This window comes from Vanacampus margaritifer, chromosome 2 (assembly GCF_051991255.1).
Source record: "Vanacampus margaritifer isolate UIUO_Vmar chromosome 2, RoL_Vmar_1.0, whole genome shotgun sequence".
Classification (NCBI taxonomy): domain Eukaryota; kingdom Metazoa; phylum Chordata; class Actinopteri; order Syngnathiformes; family Syngnathidae; genus Vanacampus; species Vanacampus margaritifer.
Genome location: NC_135433.1, coordinates 38851443 through 38874421, shown reverse-complemented (window position 1 = coordinate 38874421; position 22979 = coordinate 38851443). Strand labels below are relative to the sequence as shown.

The 22979-nt window shown below is 40.5% G+C and overlaps 2 protein-coding genes across 6 annotated transcripts in view; one reads left to right on the top strand and one right to left on the bottom strand.

The window, feature by feature from the left end:
- Positions 1-10525, top strand: part of abca4b (ATP-binding cassette, sub-family A (ABC1), member 4b) — a 36659-nt gene extending 26134 nt beyond the window's left edge. For 2 of the 3 annotated variants that reach the window (XM_077556439.1, XM_077556438.1), the window contains 19 exons: positions 77-358; positions 580-612; positions 687-792; positions 871-945; positions 1057-1226; positions 2148-2325; positions 3013-3128; positions 3271-3418; positions 3495-3618; positions 4309-4438; positions 4625-4745; positions 6725-6787; positions 7140-7246; positions 7700-7841; positions 8036-8170; positions 8236-8339; positions 8575-8667; positions 9620-9869; positions 10141-10525. In XM_077556439.1, coding sequence (XP_077412565.1) covers positions 77-358; positions 580-612; positions 687-792; positions 871-945; positions 1057-1226; positions 2148-2325; positions 3013-3128; positions 3271-3418; positions 3495-3618; positions 4309-4438; positions 4625-4745; positions 6725-6787; positions 7140-7246; positions 7700-7841; positions 8036-8170; positions 8236-8339; positions 8575-8667; positions 9620-9869; positions 10141-10257 — 2494 coding nt within the window. In that variant the 3' untranslated portion in view covers positions 10258-10525. Of the gene's footprint in view, positions 1-76; positions 359-526; positions 613-686; positions 793-870; positions 946-1056; positions 1227-2147; positions 2326-3012; positions 3129-3270; positions 3419-3494; positions 3619-4308; positions 4439-4624; positions 4746-6724; positions 6788-7139; positions 7247-7699; positions 7842-8035; positions 8171-8235; positions 8340-8574; positions 8668-9619; positions 9870-10140 lie in introns of those variants that run through there. The other variant, XM_077556440.1, reaches the window with a different exon arrangement.
- Positions 10526-11618: 1093 nt separating this feature from the next.
- Positions 11619-22178, bottom strand: LOC144043555 (noelin-3-like). 3 transcript variants are annotated; one of them, XM_077557310.1, is made up of 6 exons: positions 21779-22178; positions 21098-21259; positions 15923-16078; positions 15629-15839; positions 14121-14227; positions 11619-13353 (listed from the first exon to the last, which is right to left on the bottom strand). In XM_077557310.1, exons 1-6 carry the CDS (start codon positions 21845-21847, stop codon positions 12676-12678), a joined length of 1383 nt encoding a protein of 460 aa, XP_077413436.1. In that variant the 5' UTR covers positions 21848-22178; the 3' UTR covers positions 11619-12675. The 3 variants fall into 3 exon arrangements, with proteins under 3 accessions (XP_077413436.1, XP_077413435.1, XP_077413437.1); XM_077557309.1 differs by having other exon boundaries at positions 15629-15848; positions 21779-22176; XM_077557311.1 differs by having other exon boundaries at positions 15629-15848; positions 21110-21259; positions 21779-22175.
- Positions 22179-22979: the final 801 nt, after the last annotated feature.

Here is a 22979-nt window from a genome sequence, read left to right as displayed (position 1 = left end):
AATTAAAGCCATTCAATTAAAGACATTGTTTAAAGGTGTGCCTGTTGATTTTTGACTGTACTGTTTGTCCGGTCAGGATGCCATGTGGCGACGAGCCGTCCGAGTGGCAGCGTCCCGACGTCGATGCCGTGACGGGCAACATCCTGCAGAGTCCAGAGTGGAACGAGAGGAACCCGTCGCCCTCCTGTCTGTGCAGCGGTAGCAAAAAGTTAACCATGATGCCCATCTGTCCCGCTGGTGCCGGTGGCCTGCCACCGCTGCAACGGCTCGAAGCTACAGGGGACACCATGATGGATCTGACCGAGCGCAACATCTCTGACTTCCTGGTCAAAACCTACCCGAGTCTCATCAGGACAAGGTAAGGTTAATGCACTCTTTTACTCAATAATTCATAATCCTGATTTTCACTATCGAGAGGAAGAAGATATTTGTTTTGATTTTGTTCTACTGGCTACCAAACAAAACCACATAGCTTTTCTGCTAGCTTAATGCTAACGTCTGCCTTTCCTCATTCAAAAAAAAAAAGCACTTTACAGGGCTTTTTGGTAATGTCGGTTTCCTCTCTGATTGGTCACACAGTTTGAAGAGCAAATACTGGGTCAATGAACAAAGGTGAGTATCCATCGTTGGTAAATAAATAAAATCATAATGACCTTGCTTTTCCACTGAACGGAGTATCTCGTCAGATATGGTGGCCTGTCCGTTGGAGGACAGCTTCCCATCCTGGACGTGGAGCCCAGAGACATGGAAAACGTTTTCCGTCAACTTGGACGAATGCTCAACATCACCGCGGTAACGAGTCCCGTCGTTAGCTGAGAACACGGCATTTGACCTGCTCCAAGCGCACTAATCACAAACATTCTCTTGCAGGGTCAGCATTCCAGAGTGGCACTGCGGGAGCTCGGCCCTTTCCTACGATACATGGAGAGTGAATTTAACATAAAGGTGGGTAGTATTTGAGGAAATATGGTCATTATGGTTCAAATAAAAGTAGAGGATGGTCAATGTAATTTGTAGTTGTGCTCAGGGGTGGTTGTAAATGGTCTTCCCTGGCAGGTGTGGTACAACAACAAAGGCTGGCATGCCATGGTGGCCTTCATGAACGTAGCCAACAACGCCATCCTGCGTGCGTTCCTGCCCACCAGTGCCAAACCAATTGAGTTTGGCATCACCGCCCTCAACCACCCATTAAACCTCACCAAGGAGCAGCTTTCCGAGGTCACTGTGTGAGTGCTGAGCCTCAAACGAGCTGCTCAACCCTTGTCAGAAAAGTCCAAGTCCTGTAGAACTGTAATTTGACAACAAACAAAATGGAAATTCTTACAATGCGAATGGCTAGCAACAAGTGCAAACATGCTACAGCCTTTGAATTAAAATGCTAACCATGCTAACATGGATGGCGACACTGTAGCGGAAGGAAGGAAAAATAGAACAACTATTCTAGTATCACTACAGTCTACTACTATTAGTGAAGTTAAGGTAGATCTATAAGGACTTTACAAACTGCTATTTAGTTAGGTACTATTTCAAAAGAGAGTCGCTCAAATAGTAACAGTAGGTATGCTAACAGTGAGATAGCAGGCTGAATACAGAAAGCGCAAAGGCAGATCGATAAGGATTTGACATTGTGCTGTGTTGTCAAGCAATATTTCTAATGAGAATAGAATGCTATCATATAGCAACCTGAGTATAGCAAGTGCCAGGCAGCTTTTAAGCTAAGCTAAGGTGGATGATTTTGTACTATACATTGTGCCATGTAGTAAACTAATGAGAAAATAATAAACTCGTAAAATGCTAATGTGGTAAAATTGCTAACAAATAGCTGGACCTGAGTAGAGAAAGAGCTTTAACACAGATCCATCATAATACCATGTATTTGAGTGAAGTTTCTAAATGCTAATAAATAAACATTCAGCAACATAAATAAAGAAAGTACCAAGGCAGACCCATATACATTATACATACATATACTGAAGTCGGTAGGCTACTATTTCTAATGAGAATTAATAAAATAATAAATAACATGCTAACAGAGAACAGCAACCCCTGGATAAAATGCTAACATGCTAGCTGTTGAATTAGCAATATTGCGAAAGAATTCCATGGCTCAGATTTGATACTTGTGTCGGGTTGTTTTCTCCCGTCAGGTTGACCACATCTGTGAACGCAGTGGTGGGCATCTGCGTAATATTCGCCATGTCCTTCATCCCGGCCAGCTTCGTCCTCTACCTCATCCAGGAGCGTGCCACCAAAGCCAAGCACCTGCAGTTTGTCAGCGGTGTTAGCCCTTTCATCTACTGGCTGTCCAACTTCTTCTGGGATATGGTGAGGGCAGAGCGCCATGTTAGAAGACTATCTTTGTCTTCCGCGTGTTCGTTGTTGTTCGGTTTGAGAGAATGTTGATTTTCTGAATACAGACTGGAGATCGGTGAACAGGTCCTTCGAAGGATTTATTTTACAGAATATTCTGGACACAAACAAGTTTACAGACAAATGGCTGCAGTTCCTCTCGCAAGTGTGTCGTTACAGCAGGCTCATATCATTCTTATACTATCTTGAAAAAGTATTACAACGCCTCCTTTTTCCCCAAGCCCCTATCTCCCCCCCCAGCCACCATATGTCCCCAGCCAAGACAGACTTTTACAGCATCCAATACACATTGACAGATGGCCTTTTGATGTGGAAATATAGTAGGTCTCAGCCCCGACGTCACCTAGCATAAGATAAGACTTTCAAAGGAATCATATTAACACATTTGCTTTAACCCTATACAAATGGCCTAATTGGTGTGGGAATAGAGGAAACTCCCCCAAACATCATTTAAACACTCACCCAGCTCTACTGAGGAAATTAAAACAGTTATGACTAAATCTAAACAGTTATAACTAAATCAAAACAGTTATAACTAAATCCGGGCAGAAGACTTGTCAACAGCCACCAGTATATTTATTGCTCCGTTGTCATTTATAGGCTACCGGACGTTTGAATGTTTTTTGTTTTTGTTTTTTTCAGGTGAACTATTCCATCTGCGCTGCCCTGGTGGTCGGCATTTTCGTGGCATTTGACAAAAAATGTTACACATCCCCAACCAACCTGCCTGCCCTTGTAGCGCTGCTCCTCCTCTATGGGTAAGAAAGAATCATACATTTACCGCTGAACTATAATAAAGTACTGTATGTACGTAAATAAACTGGAATTAATAATAATAATTTACCGAGCAGCCCGACACGTTTCTGATATGTTGCAGTCTTCTATGTATTGTGGTTTCAGGTGGTCTGTGACCCCCATGATGTACCCCATGTCGTACCTTTTCAACGTCCCGAGCACTGCCTACGTGTCACTCTCGTGCATCAACCTGTTCATCGGCATCAACAGCAGCGCCGTCACCTTCATCCTGGAGCTCTTCGACAACAACCGGGTAAAGACAAGTACAGCACTCTTTTATATAATGCAATATGATACATTTTTCAATTTGTTGGTCTGCGTGTCGTCAGTCATTGCTGATGTTTAACGAGTGGCTGAAGAAAGGCCTGCTGGTCTTTCCTCACTTCTGTCTGGGACGCGGCCTCATCGACATGGCGATGAACCAGGCGGTCACCGACGTCTACGCCCGATTCGGTAATGACCATCATTTACACTAGTGACTTTCGTCTTAACTCATTCACTGCCATTGACGGCTATAGACGTCAATTTTTTTTTTTTTTAACTATTTCTATTAGTTTAACTTTTTTTTCCCCACTTTTGTTAACAAGAATATGAAAACCTAGGAAAAAAATGTATTGTACATTTAGAACAGATATAAAATGTATGATTAATTGTTAGTTAACTAGTGAAGTCATGTGATTAATTACAATTAAATTTTTTAATCCACTGACGCCCTAATTAAAAAATAAAATTAAAACCTAGAAAAAAATATATTTTAAATTCAGAACAGATATAAAATGCATGATTAATCGTTAATTACCTAGTGAAGTCATGCGATTAATTACAATTAAAAAAAATTAATTGCCTGATGCCCTAATTAAAAAATTAAATAAAATACAAAATTAAGGAGGGCAAATGATTAAAATTTGTAATCGTAATAGATCGCATAACTTCAATAGTTGACTCATGATTAATCACAAATTTTATATCTGTTCTAAATGTACAATCGATTTTTTCCCCTAGGTTTTCATAAAAAAATTAATTAAATTTAAAAAAAAATTAACTAATAGAAATTGTTCAAATGAATTTTTGACGTCTATAGCCATCATTGGCAGTGAATGAGTGTAATCGTTCCAATGGTGTGTGTGTTTATGTTTTGGGCAGGTGAGGAGCATGCCGACAATCCTTTCCGATGGGACTTTGTTGGGCGGAATGTTTGCTTTATGGCAGCGGAAGGTTTCGTCTACTTTGCTCTCAACCTCCTCATCCAGTACCGCTTCTTCTTGGACCATTGGTAATACATTATACACATATGATAATTTGACACTAGGGAGTTAATGAATGTTAAACTGTACTTTAAAGTTAAAGGTTTTTATAATGGTCACGGTTTCACCCGGGGACACTTTCCATTATCCCCTATGGCACACATTTATTTTTGAAATGAGAACACATTTTCATGATTCACTCGTAACCCTCGCAGGTTATCGGACGGCAAGCGTAGTCCGCCAACAGACGAGGACGACGACGTGGCGTGCGAGCGACGAAGAATCTACGACGGCGGCAGCAAATCGGACATTCTGCACATCCAAGACCTCAGCAAGGTTGTCAGATGACTTTTTTTTTGCAACTTAAAGGGACATTCAGTGATCCCTAACGCCATCTAATGGTGAACTAATAATTTCATTCATTTTAACAACCGACTGTTTATGTCAATCGTATCCCCCAAAAATATGTTGTATCGCATAAACATATTTTTTTGCGTATATATAATCGTAGGTCTAGTAATCACTAATTACATTACATGGCTGTAGTCTCACCTTAATAGAGCTGACATTTTTCGCCGACATTTTCCTGACAACTTCGCGAATGTAGTTAGCCCGGGTGGCCGAGTGTCGGACCCAATGGGTCGACCGCAGCTTAACTTCCACAGCTGTGGCTTGCAGGTGGTCGTCACTAACTCCCGCGATTCGGGCCCGTCGCTTATCACTTTCTGCTTTGCTCTCGCAAAGCTTTTACCAGCTTTTTTTATTACTAGCTCCTCCCACTAGCCGCTCTTATTAGCCACTCCAGCCAATGGCTCCGACTAACTCCCGCTAGCCGCTCTTGTTAGCTCCTCCGGCTAATTCCGGCTCGCTCGGCCTTTTGGCGTTGCTGGCCCGCTTCACAACTATGCCACAAATAAAAATTTAAAAAATGACTAAAAGTGAAACTAAAAACGGATCTAAAAAAATATTATTAATATTAATATTAATATTCGAAAATTAAATCCCCAAAAATAAATATAAATGGAAATAAAAACATCAATATATATATATATATATACATAAATAAATACATTTTTATTTAATGTTTGAATTATATTTTTTACATTCGTTTTTATTTCCACATTTAGTCATTTATTTATTTAGTCATTTATTTATTTTTAATTTTGGCAGTTTCGGTCCATACTGCCATGATGAAATGTTATCCAAATGAGGGGGCGGTCCTAAGCATGTCATGAGTGGGACTTTGACATTGCAAACTGGCTTTCAATGGTCGAGTGAGCGGGTCAGCGAACAAGGAAGTCTCGCCGGCTTGCATTAGAGAATCCAGCAATGGACGACTATCTTGTCCACTGTCACCACAACTTGCGACTTGAGTTGCTTGTCCATTGCTGGAGCTCTCCATTCAAGTCGGCGAGACTTCCTTGTTTGCCGACCCGCTCACTCAACAAATGAAAGGCAGTTTGCAACGACGGAGTCCAACCCAAGACACGCTTAGAACCGCCCCCCCTCATTTGGATAACATTTCGTCCTGGCAGTATGGACCAAAACTGCCAAAATTAAAAATAAATAAATGACTAAATAAATAAATAGATGACTCAATAAATAAAAACGGATATAAAAAAATATAAAATAATTCAAAAATTAATAAAATATAAATATAATTCAAAAATGAAAAAATGAAATACAATTGTATTTATGTATATATATATAGAGAGAGAGAAAGAGAGAGAAAGAGAGAGAGAGAGGATGACTCTATTCATATACTGGGGTGCCTTGAGATAAGAGGGACTCCACTTCACTATATATTTATATATATATGTATATATATATATATATATATATATATATATATATATATATATGCGTTTGTATTTAATTTTGGAATTAAATTTATATTATATTAATTTTTTAATTATATTTTTTATATCCGTTTTTATTTATTAAATCATCTATTTATTTTGACATTTATTTCTAATTCTGGCAGTATATATATAAACATAAATAAATATGTTTGTATTAAATTTTTGAATTACATTTTTTTATATCCGTTTTTATTTATATTGAGTCATCTATTCATCTATTTTGTCATTTATTTATTATTCCATTTATATATATATATATATATATATATATTTTCATTTTCAAATTATAATTTTTTTTAATATCTATTTTTATTTTCACTTTTAGTCCTTCATGTATCGTGCTCAAGCGTGCTTCTAATGCTATTCTTTGACCACTAGATGGCGCTAGGGATCACTGAATGTCCCTTAAAAGTAGGAGTCAATTTAATGTGTTGGCTTCTTTCCTTCTCACAGACCTACGTGGGCAGGAAGAGGGCAGCTGTTGACGGCATCTGTGTGGGTGTTTCCACTGGAGAGGTGAGCTTGCTTTTTTTTGGGCTTATCCAGGACTATAAAAAAACAACACAATAATGACAAGTAAAAAATTGATATTGAATTTTTTTATACTCTGCTGCCACCTGCTGGCCGTTTTTGTAATAACTACCATTGCTTCAAGCATTCTTTTCAGTTCAGAGGCTGCATCAAAGACTTCTGTATGATCTAGCTAGCATAAAAAAAAAAACATAAAAAATGTCATATGTTTTTTAGGACCATGGTAATATTTAAAAAAAAAAAAAAGAAGTTTTTATACGTTTTTGGGAGCAAATGAGTTAACATATTAACAGTTGTCATAATTTCATCGTGTTGATGAAACGTTTTTCCCTTGCAGTGTTTTGGACTTTTAGGCGTCAACGGCGCCGGCAAGACGACCACCTTCAAAATGTTGACAGGCGACACGGACGTCAGCTCGGGGAATGCGACCGTGGTTGGTTACAGGTACGAGACCACAAACCTTGGAGTTAACTATTTTAACTATTTCTATTAGTTAAACATTTTTTCAATACAAGAGTATAAAAACCTAGATTTTTTGTTTATTGTATTAGAACAAATATAAAATGTGTGATTAATCGTGAGTTAACCAGGGAAGTCATGCGATTAATTACGATTAAAAATTCTAATCGCCTGACGCCCCTAATTTTTTTTTTTCTTAAAAACAAAAGAGATTATTGAAAAAATATATATATTTGTTTTTTTTAAAAAAGAAAAGATTATTAAAAATTCATCAGGCGATTACAATTTGTATAGAAATAGTTCAAATGAATTTTTGACGTCTATAGCTGTCAATGGCAGTGAATGAGTTGAAGACTAATCTTCCCCTCACTGACATTCTGTAAGGCAAACTGAAAACTTGTTGAAGAAATGTCAGCAACTTGTCGTGTTGTGTGTCAGCATCCTGAAGGAGATTCTGGACGTGCACCAGAACATGGGCTACTGCCCGCAGTTGGACGCCATTGACGAGCTGCTGACTGGCAGGGAGCACCTGTACCTTTACGCCCGCCTCAGGGGGGTGCCCGAGGACGAGATCCCCAGGGTGAGGACCACTCTATTCACATACATACGGACTCCACTTTCAGCTGTTTTGAGATACGAGTCATCTTTGAGAAGATTTTTTTGGCGCCAAGGTCATTTTGCTTTTGACAGCAGCTTTCGGTCTCTGTCACCTGTTCACGGTACGAGTTGGCTTTAGTGGCGGTGTAATAATGTCGACATCCTCCCCCGCATAAGGTGGTCGAGTGGGGCATCCAGAAGTTGGGCTTGTCGGAGTACGCCGGCCGCTGCGCCGGCACTTACAGCGGTGGCAACAAACGCAAGCTGTCCACCGCCATCGCCATGATCGGCTGCCCGGCGTTGGTTCTTTTGGTGAGTCAGCCGATCAACTCCTCGGAATTCTTTGCATTCACCGAAGGGCAATTTTTGACTTTCAGGATGAGCCCACAACGGGGATGGACCCGCATTCGCGCCGGTTCCTGTGGAACGCTATCCTCAGCGTCATCCGCGACGGCCGGGCTGTCGTGCTGACGTCACACAGGTTTGATGATCACACGGTAGCATTAAGAGGGTGGAGAAGGTGGATGGAATTATGAACAGTTGTAGCGAGTAAGTCAATGTTAGCACAACTAAAACAGCGGAACTTGATTTGGGGTTTTGAATGTGATTGGTTAATTCCCGTTCATGTTTCCAAACTCAGGAGTTGACGGGTTGAGGTTAGAGGCTAAGGTTGAATTTTGGGGTTACATTATAATGTTGTGTTTTGCATCTCCCAGCATGGAGGAGTGCGAGGCGCTGTGCACGCGACTCGCCATCATGGTCAACGGCACCTTTAAGTGTTTGGGGACCATCCAGCACCTCAAATACAAGTAAGACTTTTTTAGACGGGAAACAACCAGTGACACTTTGCGGCACTCGCTGTGTCACTTGTTGCTAGGCAGGATTAAAAAAACAAACACTTGATCCATGCTGTGTATTTAATATATTATTAGGAAAAATGTCACCATCTGGTGGACACGAGTCAATTTTGTTTTTTTAAATTTAATATTAATTTATATTTTGTAATATGAATATTATTAACATATATGTTACCATGAATACAAATAAATTTTAGAAGACAAAATTACGTGAATTAACGATTTTTTTAATTCCTTTTTTTTAAATTTAAATAAATAATAGTAATCACTTTCAATGCTTTGTTTTGTTTTAAACAATAACGACAACAAACAGAAATATTTAAAATAATTATAATTAAAAATGCAATTTAAAAGACACAATTACACAATAGGCAGTCACTGAACAATATTGTGTTTTGTTTTACTTTTTTCATCTGCTTAAATTTAGTAAATTTTGGTTCAAACGTTTATAAAATAAAGCAACAATAACGGCAACAAACAAATATTTGAAATAATTATAATTACAAATAAAATAAAAAATACACAATAGACAGTCACTGCACAATATTCAATTTTGTTTTTCATTTTTGGGAAATCATTTTTAAAAATCAATTCTACTACTACCACTACTTATCATAATAATAATAATAAGAAGAAGAAGAAGAAGAAGATGAAAAATAAATATTATTAAAAATATATACTGGTAGTAAAAAAAAAAAGAATATACCATGGACCATGAAAAAAAATTATAGTAATAAAAATAAATCCTGTCCAATCTTGGCATCCAAAGGAAGTAAAAATATTGTATGAATAAATAGTGAAAGCTGTTCCTAATATTTTGACCTTCACATCCACAATAATAACCGGTAAAAAAAAAAAAAAAGAGCTCTAGACGTCTACCTAATAACGTCCTGTTTGCACACAGGTTCGGGGACGGCTACGTGCTGACCATGAAGTTGAAGGCGGGCAAAGCGGGCGCGCCGCCCGACCTGGAGCCGGTGGAAGCGTTCATGGAGAGCAGCTTCCCGACGTGCGTGCGGCGCGAGAAGCATTACAACACGCTGCAGTACCACATCGCCTCGTCCTCGCTGGCCAGGATCTTCCAGCTGGTCGTCTCCAACAAGGAACGACTCGGCATCCAGGACTACTCCGTCTCGCAAACCACACTAGACCAGGTAGGCTCACTTTTTGGACCCGACCCTTCTCACTGCTCTGCATTTTCTTCTATTTTACCACCCTTTTTGTGATTTATGGTCCCTATTTGTTATTTTCATTTTATACACCATTTTTTGTACCCTTACTGTGTTTTATGTACCTTTTTGGATCTTTTGTGTGGTTATTGTAGCTTCTCATATGACATATGTCAGATGTCGGTGTTCGGTGTCTATATGTATGCACGTGCTTACATATGTGTGTGCGTGTGTTTGTGCGCGCGCGCGCCTGCAGGTGTTCGTCAACTTTGCCAAGCAGCAGACGTCGGAGGACGACGTGGTCACGTTGCAGCAACGCGGCGCAGGCGGACGCAAGGATGCCAAAATTGCACCTGTCAAGAGGAAAACCTGATACAAACTCATTAACAATATGTACTGTATATGAATATGTACATATATTTGTAAAATGAACACACAAGCCCCCGGAGGCTGTTCAGAGGCTTTTTTTTTTTTAATGAATGTTTGCATAATTGTATGCCACATTTCTATATATATGACATTTACAAATGAAAGCGCATACAGTGTTTCATATTTAATATTTAATGCTTTATTCATCCTGAGGAAGCAGTATAGATGACAATTATGTTTTGCCATAAATAAAATAAAAGTTGCTTAATTTATTCAGAAATGTCCTGTCATGCCTTTTCATAATATGCATCATTATAGTACAGTTTATGATGTATGGTATATGATATATACATGATTCAAATACAAAGATATAGATATTATTATTATCATTAGGATTATTACTAATTTCTATGCCATTACTATAGTAGAGAGAGAGCAACAGTTAAGCGTAAAAGTCTGCAGAAGAATTTGTGTAGTCTTGGTTGAAAAAAAGATAAGAAAAAAAATGGTGGGGCCAATATATATCTGGATTTCACAGAGTTGTAAAAATGGCCCCACAAGGACGGGTGGGCCCCGTCCTTGTGGGGCCATTTTAGATGTCTTTTTGAGGGTCAAGACTTGGTTTTAGAGTTTAGGTTTGAATTGGGTTATGGTTGAGGTCAGGGTAAGGAATGGGGGTAGGCAATCATTTTTGATGGTTAGGGTTAGGGCGAGGGGCTAGGAAATGCATTATGTTAATGAGATGTCCCCACGATGATAGTAAAACAAGTGTGTGTGTGCGCGCGTGTGTGTGTGTTGGGAAAAATTATTGCAACAAAAATGATAGATCATTCAAAGATTTTTTAAAAAAATCTTACATTTTCTAAGTACAACTCATATGTTGGACTTACTATATCATGTATCAAGATTTATTTAATTTTATAAAAATGCTAAATATTTTCAAGAAAAAAAAAGTTTGATATTTTAAAGACAGAGAGAAAAGCAATTTTCGCTGAAAAAGTCATTAGTTTTATTATTTTCTGGGGGGGGGGGGGGAGATCACAGATAAAAATGCATCCAATATCAAGGAATACATTTTTGAGAAAAATAATATATGCTAGCCCAAATCACTGGACTGTCACATTAAGGTCAAATGAGTTGTTTTATTGATTTGCTGTTTACCACCGTTGCTGTTTCTTCATACCACAAGAAGAAAAACTGCTTTTTAAGAAGAAAAACAGCTTTTTGTCTCCTTGTCGAAATAAAAAATATGTTAACCTCATGGTCGCCTGTTATGTTGCCTTGAGGAATGAGACGTCTTGACATTTGCATTTGGAGTATATTTGTTTGTGTTTTGTGTGAGAGAGGCAACACACCAGCAGCAAGTCATAACGGAGAATAGTTTATTATTGTGATTCGCTTCTTATTTACACCGGCAGATGATTCTTTCAAATGTCCACTGCAATCGAAATGCGGCAGAGAAGCACAACACAAATCAAAGGCTAATTCACATATTACTCAAATAAAAGCTTGACAACCTGTTGACCGTTCACAGTGCAATGTAAACTAATGCCGCTTCTTCGCATAATTTAGTTCAAAGTTGATGATTTTGGTTGGCTGTGGATGACCTCAATGATGAGTACAGTGAAGCAAAGCGCGAGCTGAATGCCATGAAATAAAGTGGCTATAGAAAGTCTACACACCCCTGCTCAAATGCCAGATTTTATTACATCAAAACATGTCAAGATCAATCATTTCAAAACTTCTCCATCATGAATGTGACCTATAACCTGCCCAACTCAACTGTTTAAAAAAAAAAATGACGTTGTGGTTGCATAAGTGTGCACACCCTCATAACTGTGATGTGGCTGTGTTCCAAGTTAACCAAACACATTCAAATGCTGACAAGAGCAACATTGGAATATCAACACTGAATGAGCTGCAGGGATTTCTGGCAAGTTTAATACATGGGACAACAATCACCCATCTTCTTCATTTGCCTCGGCGATGGCGTAAGGTGGCAAGACTGAACCCTCATCTTACCAAATGCAAATGGGAAATTATTTTAGAGTTTGAAACAACCAAAGTTGAAATTTGTGATCATCATTCTAATTCATCTATTCATTCATTTAGTCGTAACTAAATTATGACTACAATTGCTTGGCCGATATTAGCTCTTTTAAAATTGGCCGATTGATATATTGTTTTATTTAATTTACTTTAATGACAACATTGGACAAAATAATGACATACAAAAAAAAAAAACGGTAAAACAGTCAAATAATCTGCCTGTAATTCATATCATTATTAAAAACGTGTTTACACGTTTTTGGGAGTTACAGAACTAATTTTACTGCGCCAAATATATTCATAAACCCAAAAAATAAATCCTATCGGTCGGGCCCTAAGTACGCCTCAGGAAGATGTCAGCAAACGTCACAGTTTATGCGTCGTCGTTGGTTTTGATGACGTGGAAGAGCGTGACGTTGAAGAGCACCTGGTGTCCGTTGTTCCAGCCGTACAGCGCTCGCTCGCGGGCATTGTAGTCCAACATGGACATGTGGAAGTACTGGTTGTGGAAGGGGATGTCGATGTACTCGTAGGAGGACGTCCGGGTGGAGTAGGCGTAGTAGACCTTGGCGCCGGTCAGGTGCGAGTTGGTGAGGTAGAGCGTGCCGCAGATCATGAAGGCCTCGCCGGCGTTGCGCTTGGAGTACTCGGTGTTCCAGGTGGCGAGCGGCCGCAAGGTGTCGGGGTCCAGGCGGCTCAGGACCACGTTGCCGGCGTTGCGGTTGGTGGCGTAGACGGCCCACAGGCCCAGCTCGTCGGCCATCAGGTCGATGTCGGAGAAGCCGCCCCACGTGTACGGGTAGACGTTGTGGAAGCCGGCCGAGTCCAGCGCCCGCTGCGTCAGCACGCGGCCCGTCTCAAGGCCGTAGCGCACGATGATGTTGCTCTGCATCTTGTTGTAGTACAGCGAGCCGTTGTACACCACGTGGTTGGTGCCCGCCCACTTGAAGGGCAAGCTGTACGTCCGAGACTCCGCGCCCGACACAAAGTCCGCCATGGATTTGTACTCCTTGACGATCTTGTTGTTGGTGTAGCCGTCCATGTACCAAACCTGCGCACACACCGGCACAATAACCGGACGTTTTTCAGAACAAACTCGGGTATTTCTGAGGAGAAAAAACTTCACAAAATCACAAACAAGTTTTTTTATTATTATTTTTGGAGTAAATTGTTGGATTTTTTTTAAAATAGATTTTTAACAATAAACATTTGCAGGAAAAAAAGTTTTCTATTTCCAGTACATTTTTTAGATTTTCAAATAGTTTTGTAGTGATATACTGTGAAAAAAAGTTGTATTTCTCAGGAGAAAAAAAAATTGTTTGACAAAAAAAGCATAGTTTATATAGTAAATTATAAAGTTTCATGATTCATGATTTAAAACCCACATTTTTTGATAGCAATTACTATTTGTATTTTTTTTTGGGGGGGAAGTGTATAAGTATTTCTTGCAAAGAAGTTAAATATGAGTGAGGAAACAATTATTGTTTTTTAAGAAGCATATTTTTAGCAATAAAAGTACAAAAGTATATATTAAAAAAACAGTATTTTTTTTTAGTTTTATTTATTTATTTATTTTTAAACGACATTTTCAGGGGGGGAAAGATGTATGTCTTCATGACAAAAAAGGATGTTTTTTTTTTCTTCAGGGAAAAACGTTTTATTTTACCGGAAGAAAAAAAAATTTGGAGGAAAAAGTCAAATTTGGGAGGACACTTTGTTGCTGTCATTGTCTATGTCCGTCCATTTACTAAACTTACAGAGGAAGTTGTGCCACACACTCAAATTTCTGGGGGGACCCTGAACGCAGATTACACTCACTTTAATGTTTTCGGGAGAAGCCTGCGGGTCTGTCATCCATGCACCGAATCTGGTCCCAGAGGTCTTCACCGTGACCGGGCCGCTGATCTTCATCAGCTTGCCACATGCTGCACACGCACGCATACACGCACGCACACACAGAAATTGCAAGGAAAAATTCTGATTTACAGTATTTCTAGGGGGATGATGATGGCTGGATAGATGGATGGATGGTTGGATGGATGACAGATTGATTGATGATGGATGAGTGGATGGAGATGGATGAATGGGTGGAAAATGGATGGATGAGTTGGGTGGAAGGGTTGGGTGGATGCATGGAATGATGCATGGAATGATGCATGGAATGATGCATGGATGGATGGATGAATGGATGGATGGATGGACAATGGATGGATAGATGGATGGATAGATGGATGGATGAAAGATTGATTGATTGATGGATGGGTGGATGAATAGAAGATGGATGGGTGGATGGTTGGATGGATGGAAGATGGATAGATGGATGGATGGATGGAAGATGGATAGATGGATGGATGGATGGAAGATGGATGGATGGGTTGGCTGGATGAGGATGGATGGATGGAAGATGAATGTTGGATGGTTGAATGGATGAAAGATTGGTTGATAGAAGGGTGGATGAACAGATTGATGGAAGGATGGATGAAAGATTGATGGATGGAAGGAAGATGGATGTATTGATAGATGGTTGATGGAAGAAAGAATAATGAATGATGGATGATGGATGGCTGGAAGATGGATGGTTGGGTTGGGTGGATGATGATGGATGGATGGATGGATGGAAGATGAATGATTGGATGGTTGTATGGATGAAAGATTGGTTGATAGATGAGGGGATGAATGGATGGATGGAAGAATGGATGAAAGATTGATGGATGGGTGGAAGGGAGATGGATGGATTGATGAATGGTTGGATGGAAGAAAGATTAATGAATGGATGGATGGTTGGATGATGGAGGCTGGAAGATGGATGGTTGGATTGGGTGGATGATGATGGATGGATGATGGATGGATGGAAGGATGGATGAAAGATTGATGGATGGATGGAAGGAAGATGGATGTATTGATGGATCGTTGGATAGAAGCAAGAATAATCAATGGATGTATGGATGTATGGCTGGAACATGGATGATTGGATGGTTGTATGGATGAAAGATTGGTTGAGAGATGAGGGGATGAATAGATGGATGGAAGAATGGATGAAAGATTGATGGATGGGTGGAAGGGAGATGGATGGATTGATGGATGGTTGGTTGGATGGAAGAAAGATTAATGAATGGGTGGATGATGGATGGCTGGACAATGGATGGTTGGGTTGGGTCGATGATGATGGATGGATGGATGGACGATGAATGGTTGTATGGTTGATTGGATGAAAGATTGGTTGATAGATGAGGGGATGAATGGATAGAAGAATGGATGAAAGATTGATGGATGGGTGGGCAGGTGCATGAAGATGTTTGGATGGATAATATTGAATCCTGACTGACTGAGTTTGCTCATGCAGCTTCTCAGGCGGTTTTCCAAGCTGAGAACTTTCTGGTTAAGCTCGTCATAATCAAAAGTTCCCATCTGCTCCTGCACAGCCAGTAAGACGGCCGACAGATTCCTGATCTCGTCCTTGAACTGGGAGATGATCCTGGCGTCCGTCTTGTACTGCTCCAGCACGGGGATCAGCGGCTGCAGCGAGTCCATTTTCTCCTTCAGCTCCTGGGAAGACATCAGGAATACGCCGGGAATCTTTGAGCGTTTGAGACGTGGAGGCGAGACGGACCGGCGAGTACCTGGAAGTTTTTAGCGATTAGCGTCCTTCTGTCCGAATCCATCTGTCTGAACTTGGAGCGCAGACCTTTAATGAGGCTCTCCATCCTCATGATGTACTGGAAGTCCCTCTGAGTACGCAGGTTGAGAACCTCCATGGACTGAGACATGTTCTGGACCTGCTTGCAAACAACATCCACTCTTAAGGATCATCGATATTAATCTGATCGGTGTGAAAATTCAATCATCAACTTATTCATCCCTCCATCCATCCAACTATCATCCATCTATCCATCAATCTTCCATCCATCATCATCATCATCCACCCAACCCATCCATCCATTTTTCATCTATCCGTCTATCCATTTTACATCCATCTATCCATCCATCCATTATCATCATCCACCCAACCAATCCATCCATCCATCCGTGCATCCATCAATCTTCCTTCCATCCATCCATCATCATCATCATCCATCCATCTATCCATTTTACATCCATCCATCCATTATCATCATCCACCCAACCCATCCATCCATGCATCCATCAATCTTCCATCCATCCATCATCATCCACCCAACCCATCCATCTATCCATTTTACATCCATCCATTATCATCATCCACCCAACCCATCCATTCATCCATGCATCCATCAATCTTCCTTCCATCCATCCATCATCATCCACCCAACCCAGCCATCTATACATTTTCCATCCATCCATTATCATCATCCACCCAACCCATCCATTCATCCATGCATCCATCATCCATCAATCTTCCTTCCATCCATCCATCATCTATTCATTTTCCATCCATCCATTATCATCATCCACCCAACCCATCCATCCATCTATCCATTTTACATCCATCCATCCATATCATCATCCACCCAACCCATCCATCCATGCATCCATCAATCTTCCTTCCATCCATCCATCCATCATCATCCACCCAAAACATCCATCTATCCATTTTACATCCATCCATCCATTATCATCATCCACCCAACCCATCCATCCAACCATCTATCCATCCATCCATTATCATCATCCACCCAACCCATCCATCCATTTTTCATCTATCCATCTATCCATTTTACATCCATCCATCCATTATCATCATCCACCCAACCCATCCATCCATAAATCCATCAATCTTCCATCCATCCATCATCATCATCATCCATCCATCCATCTATCCATTTTACATCCATCCATCCATTATCATCATCTACCCAACCCTTCCATCCATGCATCCATCATCCATCAATCTTCCTTCCATCCATCCATCCATCCATCTATTCATTTTCCATCCATCCATTATCATCATCCACCCAACCCATCCATCCATCTATCCATTTTACATCCATCCATCCATATCATCATCCACCCAACCCATCCATCCATGCATCCATCAATCTTCCTTCCATCCATCCATCCATCATCATCCACCCAAAACATCCATATATCCATTTTACATCCATCCATCCATTATCATCATCCACCCAACCCATCCATCCATCCATCCAACCATCTATCATCCATCCATTATCATCATCCACCCAACCCATCCATCCATCCATTTTTCATCTATCCATCTATCCATTTTACATCCATCCATCGTCATCATCCACCCAACCCATCCATCCATCCATCAATCTTCCTTCCATCCATCCATCATCATCATCCATCCATCTATCCATTTTACATCCATCCATCCATTATCATCATCTACCCAACCCTTCCATCCATGCATCCATCATCCATCAATCTTCCTTCCATCCATCCATCATCATCCACCCAACCCATCAATCTATCCATTTTACATCCATCCATTATCATCATCCACCCAACACATCCATGCATCCATCATCCATCAATCTTCCTTCCATCCATCCATCCATCTATTCATTTTCCATCCATCCATTATCATCATCCACCCAACCCATCCATCCATCTATCCATTTTACATCCATCCATCCATATCATCATCCACCCAACCCATCCATCCATGCATCCATCAATCTTCCTTCCATCCATCCATCCATCCATCATCATCCACCCAAAACATCCATCTATCCATTTTACATCCATCCATCCATTATCATCATCCACCCAACCCATCCATCCAACCATCTATCCATCCATCCATTATCATCATCCACCCAACCCATCCATCCATTTTTCATCTATCCATCTATCCATTTTACATCCATCCATCCATTATCATCATCCACCCAACCCATCCATCCATAAATCCATCAATCTTCCATCCATCCATCATCATCATCATCCATCTATCCATTTTACATCCATCCATCCATTATCATCATCTACCCAACCCTTCCATCCATGCATCCATCATCCATCAATCTTCCTTCCATCCATCCATCCATCTATTCATTTTCCATCCATCCATTATCATCATCCACCCAACCCATCCATCCATCTATCCATTTTACATCCATCCATCCATATCATCATCCACCCAACCCATCCATCCATGCATCCATCAATCTTCCTTCCATCCATCCATCCATCATCATCCACCCAAAACATCCATCTATCCATTTTACATCCATCCATCCATCATCATCATCCACCCAACCCATCCATCCAACCATCTATCCATCCATCCATTATCATCATCCACCCAACCCATCCATCCATTTTTCATCTATCCATCTATCCATTTTACATCCATCCATCCATTATCATCATCCACCCAACCCATCCATCCATAAATCCATCAATCTTCCATCCATCCATCATCATCATCATCCATCCATCCATCTATCCATTTTACATCCATCCATCCATTATCATCATCTACCCAACCCTTCCATCCATGCATCCATCATCCATCAATCTTCCTTCCATCCATCCATCCATCTATTCATTTTCCATCCATCCATTATCATCATCCACCCAACCCATCCATCCATCTATCCATTTTACATCCATCCATCCATATCATCATCCACCCAACCCATCCATCCATGCATCCATCAATCTTCCTTCCATCCATCATCATCCACCCAAAACATCCATCTATCCATTTTACATCCATCCATCCATTATCATCATCCACCCAACCCATCCACCCATCCATCCAACCATCTATCCATCCATCCATTATCATCATCCACCCAACCCATCCATCCATTTTTCATCTATCCATCTATCCATTTTACATCCATCAATCCATCCATTGTCATCATCCACCCAACCCACCCATCCATCCATCAATCTTCCTTCCATCCATCCATCCATCATCATCATCCATCCATCTATCCATTTTACATCCATCCATCCATTATCATCATCTACCCAACCCTTCCATCCATGCATCCATCATCCATCAATCTTCCTTCCATCCATCCATCATCATCCACCCAACCCATCAATCTATCCATTTTACATCCATCCATTATCATCATCCACCCAACCCATCCATGCATCCATCATCCATCAATCTTCCTTCCATCCATCCATCCATCTATCCATTTTCCATCCATCCATTATCATCATCCACCCAACCCATCCATACATCTATCCATTTTACATCCATCCATCCATTATCATCATCCACCCAACCCATCCATCCATGCATCCATCAATCTTCCTTCCATCCATCCATCCATCATCATCCACCCAAAACATCCATCTATCCATTTTACATCCATCCATCCATTATCATCATCCACCCAACCCATCCATCCATCCATCCAACCATCTATCCATCCATCCATTATCATCATCCACCCAACCCATCCATCCATTTTTCATCTATCCATCTATCCATTTTACATCCATCCATCCATCCATCCATTGTCATCATCCACCCAACCCACCCATCCATCCATCAATCTTCCTTCCATCCATCCATCATCATCATCCATCCATCTATCCATTTTACATCCATCCATCCATTATCATCATCTACCCAACCCTTCCATCCATGCATCCATCAATCTTCCTTCCATCCATCCATCCATCTATCCATTTTCCATCCATCCATTATCATCATCCACCCAACCCATCCATACATCTATCCATTTTACATCCATCCATCCATTATCATCATCCACCCAACCCATTCATCCATGCATCCATCAATCTTCCTTCCATCCATCCATCTATCCATTTTCCATCCATCCATTATCATCATCCACCCAACCCATCCATCCATCCATCCAACCATCTATCCATCCATCCATTATCATCATCCACCCAACCCATCCATCCATTTTTCATCTATCCATCTATCCATTTTACATCCATCCATCCATCCATTATCATCATCCACCCAACCCATCCATGCATCCATCATCCATCAATCTTCCTTCTATCCATCCATCCATCTATCCATTTTCCATCCATCCATTATCATCATCCACCCAACCCATCCATACATCTATCCATTTTACATCCATCCATCCATTATCATCATCCACCCAACCCATTCATCCATGCATCCATCAATCTTCCTTCCATCCATCCATCCATCTATCCATTTTCCATCCATCCATTATCATCATCCACCCAACCCATCCATCCATCCATCCAACCATCTATCCATCCATCCATTATCATCATCCACCCAACCCATCCATCCATTTTTCATCTATCCATCTTACATCCATCCATCCATCCATTATCATCATCCACCCAACCCATCCATGCATCCATCATCCATCAATCTTCCTTCTATCCATCCATCTATCTATCCATTTTCCATCCATCCATTATCATCATCCACCAAACCCATCCATCCATCTATCCATCCATCCATTATCATCATCCACCCAACCCATCTATCCATTTGTCATCTATCCATCTATCCATTTTACATCCATCCATCCATCCATCCATTATCATCATCCACCCAACCCATCCATCTTCCATCCATCCATCCATATATAGGGTGTCCAAGTCCGGTCCTCGAGAGCCCATATCCAGCCTGTTTTAGATGTCTTCCACCTGAATCAAATGATCAAGCTCTCAATCTTTGCTGAAGCTTGTTAATGATCCTGATCAGATGAATCAGGTGTGTTGGAGGGGAGAAACATCAAAAAACAGGCTGGATTAGAGCTCTCGAGGACCGGATTTGGACAGGTTTGAGCTCATGTTTCCTTACTGACACAAATAAAAACATTAATATTGCCCAATCCAGAGAATAACTTGTATGTGCGCACGCATCGCCATGCCTTCTCCAGGAGCTGTCGCAGCTGTCGTCCTTTGGCATCCCGGGTGCACAGACTCTGCCCGGGTGCTACCACCGTGCACACACAGCGGCCGTTGGCATCCTGAGCAGAGCCGAACACTTGCCAGCCCTCCCGCGGCCTCACCGTGGTCTGCTTGGACACACACACACACACACACACGCACACACACACACACACACACACACACACACACACACAGACACACACATACACACACAAAAACACACGCGCATACACAAAGTCAAAGTCCATTACATGTCAATATTGTTTGACACGCATCCACACAGAATGAGTCAAATTTTTTTGGGACACTTTCTCATTTGATAGCACAATAAAGCGTGTCTAAAGTTTTGCTGTATAAAATGCATTTTGGTGGATAATAATGAAATTCTAGTGGGTGAATGTAGCAAACAATTATAGTAAAATAATGTAAAAAACAAACAAACAACGCTAAATTTTTTTGTCATTTGTTGACATAGGATTAACATGATGTATAAATATTGTATTTCACATTACATTTCATTTTAAAATCATACGGTTACAAGTTAAGTAGCATTAGAGAACATTATCCACACATAAACCCTCCTAATAATTTTGAGTCTTGTCGATTTTCGCTGTTTTTGTTGTTGTTGCAGGTGTCATTGAACTCACCACAGACTGCCAGCAGCCAAACAGCAGCAGTACGAGGACGGACACAAACGGCGGCGGCGGCGTCCACATCTCGTGACGTGACACAAACCACGACAACTTCAAACAAGAAACAATAACAACACAAACAGCAAGTCCAATTCCCGCTCGTGTCCGTCCAGTCGCTACGTTGGTGGGTGGACGGGTGGGGGGCGTGTCAGTCCAACAAGCGCGAGAACTATTAGCGCAATCTCACTCTACACGCACGCACACAAGCACAAACTAAATAATACAGATAATTAAATACATTTAAAGAATAATAATAATAACTTGTTTCTCCGGCTGCCTTCGTTGGGTCCAAGTTAGGAGGCAGCTGCTTGTATTGATGCGGACACGCGTGCGCAGCCCCGCTGCCTGTCGCAACACCGGCGATGAGACAGTCGGTAAATATGGCTTCGACATACGACATCTATTGGTTACGAAAGGCGCAGTGTGTTATGAATTTTTCATGAATTGTTTTTTGTTTGATCTGATCCAAATCTGTCATATTTATATTAACATTAATAATCGTTGATGAATTGAAGTAATTAAAAGAAAGAAAGAAAGAAAGAAAGAAAGAAAGAAAGAAAGAAAGAAAGAAAGAAAGAAAGAAAGAAAGAAAGAAAGAAAGAAAGAAAGAAAGAAAGAAAGAAAGACCGGTATACTTGGCCACGATATTTTACAGTTGTAACGTCTACCAACCTATTCAATTTTTTTGGGTGCAAGGGGAAAATTCGGGAAAAATTATGTCACTTAATAGAACCAATTTGAAAGATAAATGGGACAATTTTAAGGAAAGAGTAGAGGGGTGAGAATTTTGGGGGGATAGATTTTTTGGGGGAAAAACAATGTAATACCTTAAGGAAAAATGAAATTTGGAGCATAATTTTTTTTAGTTTATGGTGAAATTCTGCAATAATTATTTGAAAAACTTGATGGGTGAATGGAAACATTTGGTAAGGGAAGGAACATTTTCAAAATAATTTGAGGTGGGATGGGAAGAGTTTGGTGGAAAATGGTATGTTTTGGTGGGATGGCTATTTGGTAAAAATAAATAAATAAAGTAAAATAAAAATGAACAAATATGCAAAATTGACCAACTTTTTTGGGCTTGGGATGCAGTATTAAATCATGATGCACAAACTAATTATTATTATTATTATTTTTACATTTAATTTAATTATGT

Coding starts and splice junctions, on each gene's coding strand:
- LOC144043555 (XM_077557309.1), bottom strand. CDS start 21,847: ATGTGGACGCCGCCGCCGCCGTTTGTGTCCGTCCTCGTACTGCTGCTG. Junction 16,079..21,097: donor TGGAGAAGGCATGGCGATGC/GTGCGCACATAC, acceptor GTTTGCAAGCAG/GTCCAGAACATGTCTCAGTC. Junction 14,228..15,628: donor AAGCTGCATGAGCAAACTCA/GTCAGTCAGGAT, acceptor GTGCGTGTGCAG/CATGTGGCAAGCTGATGAAG.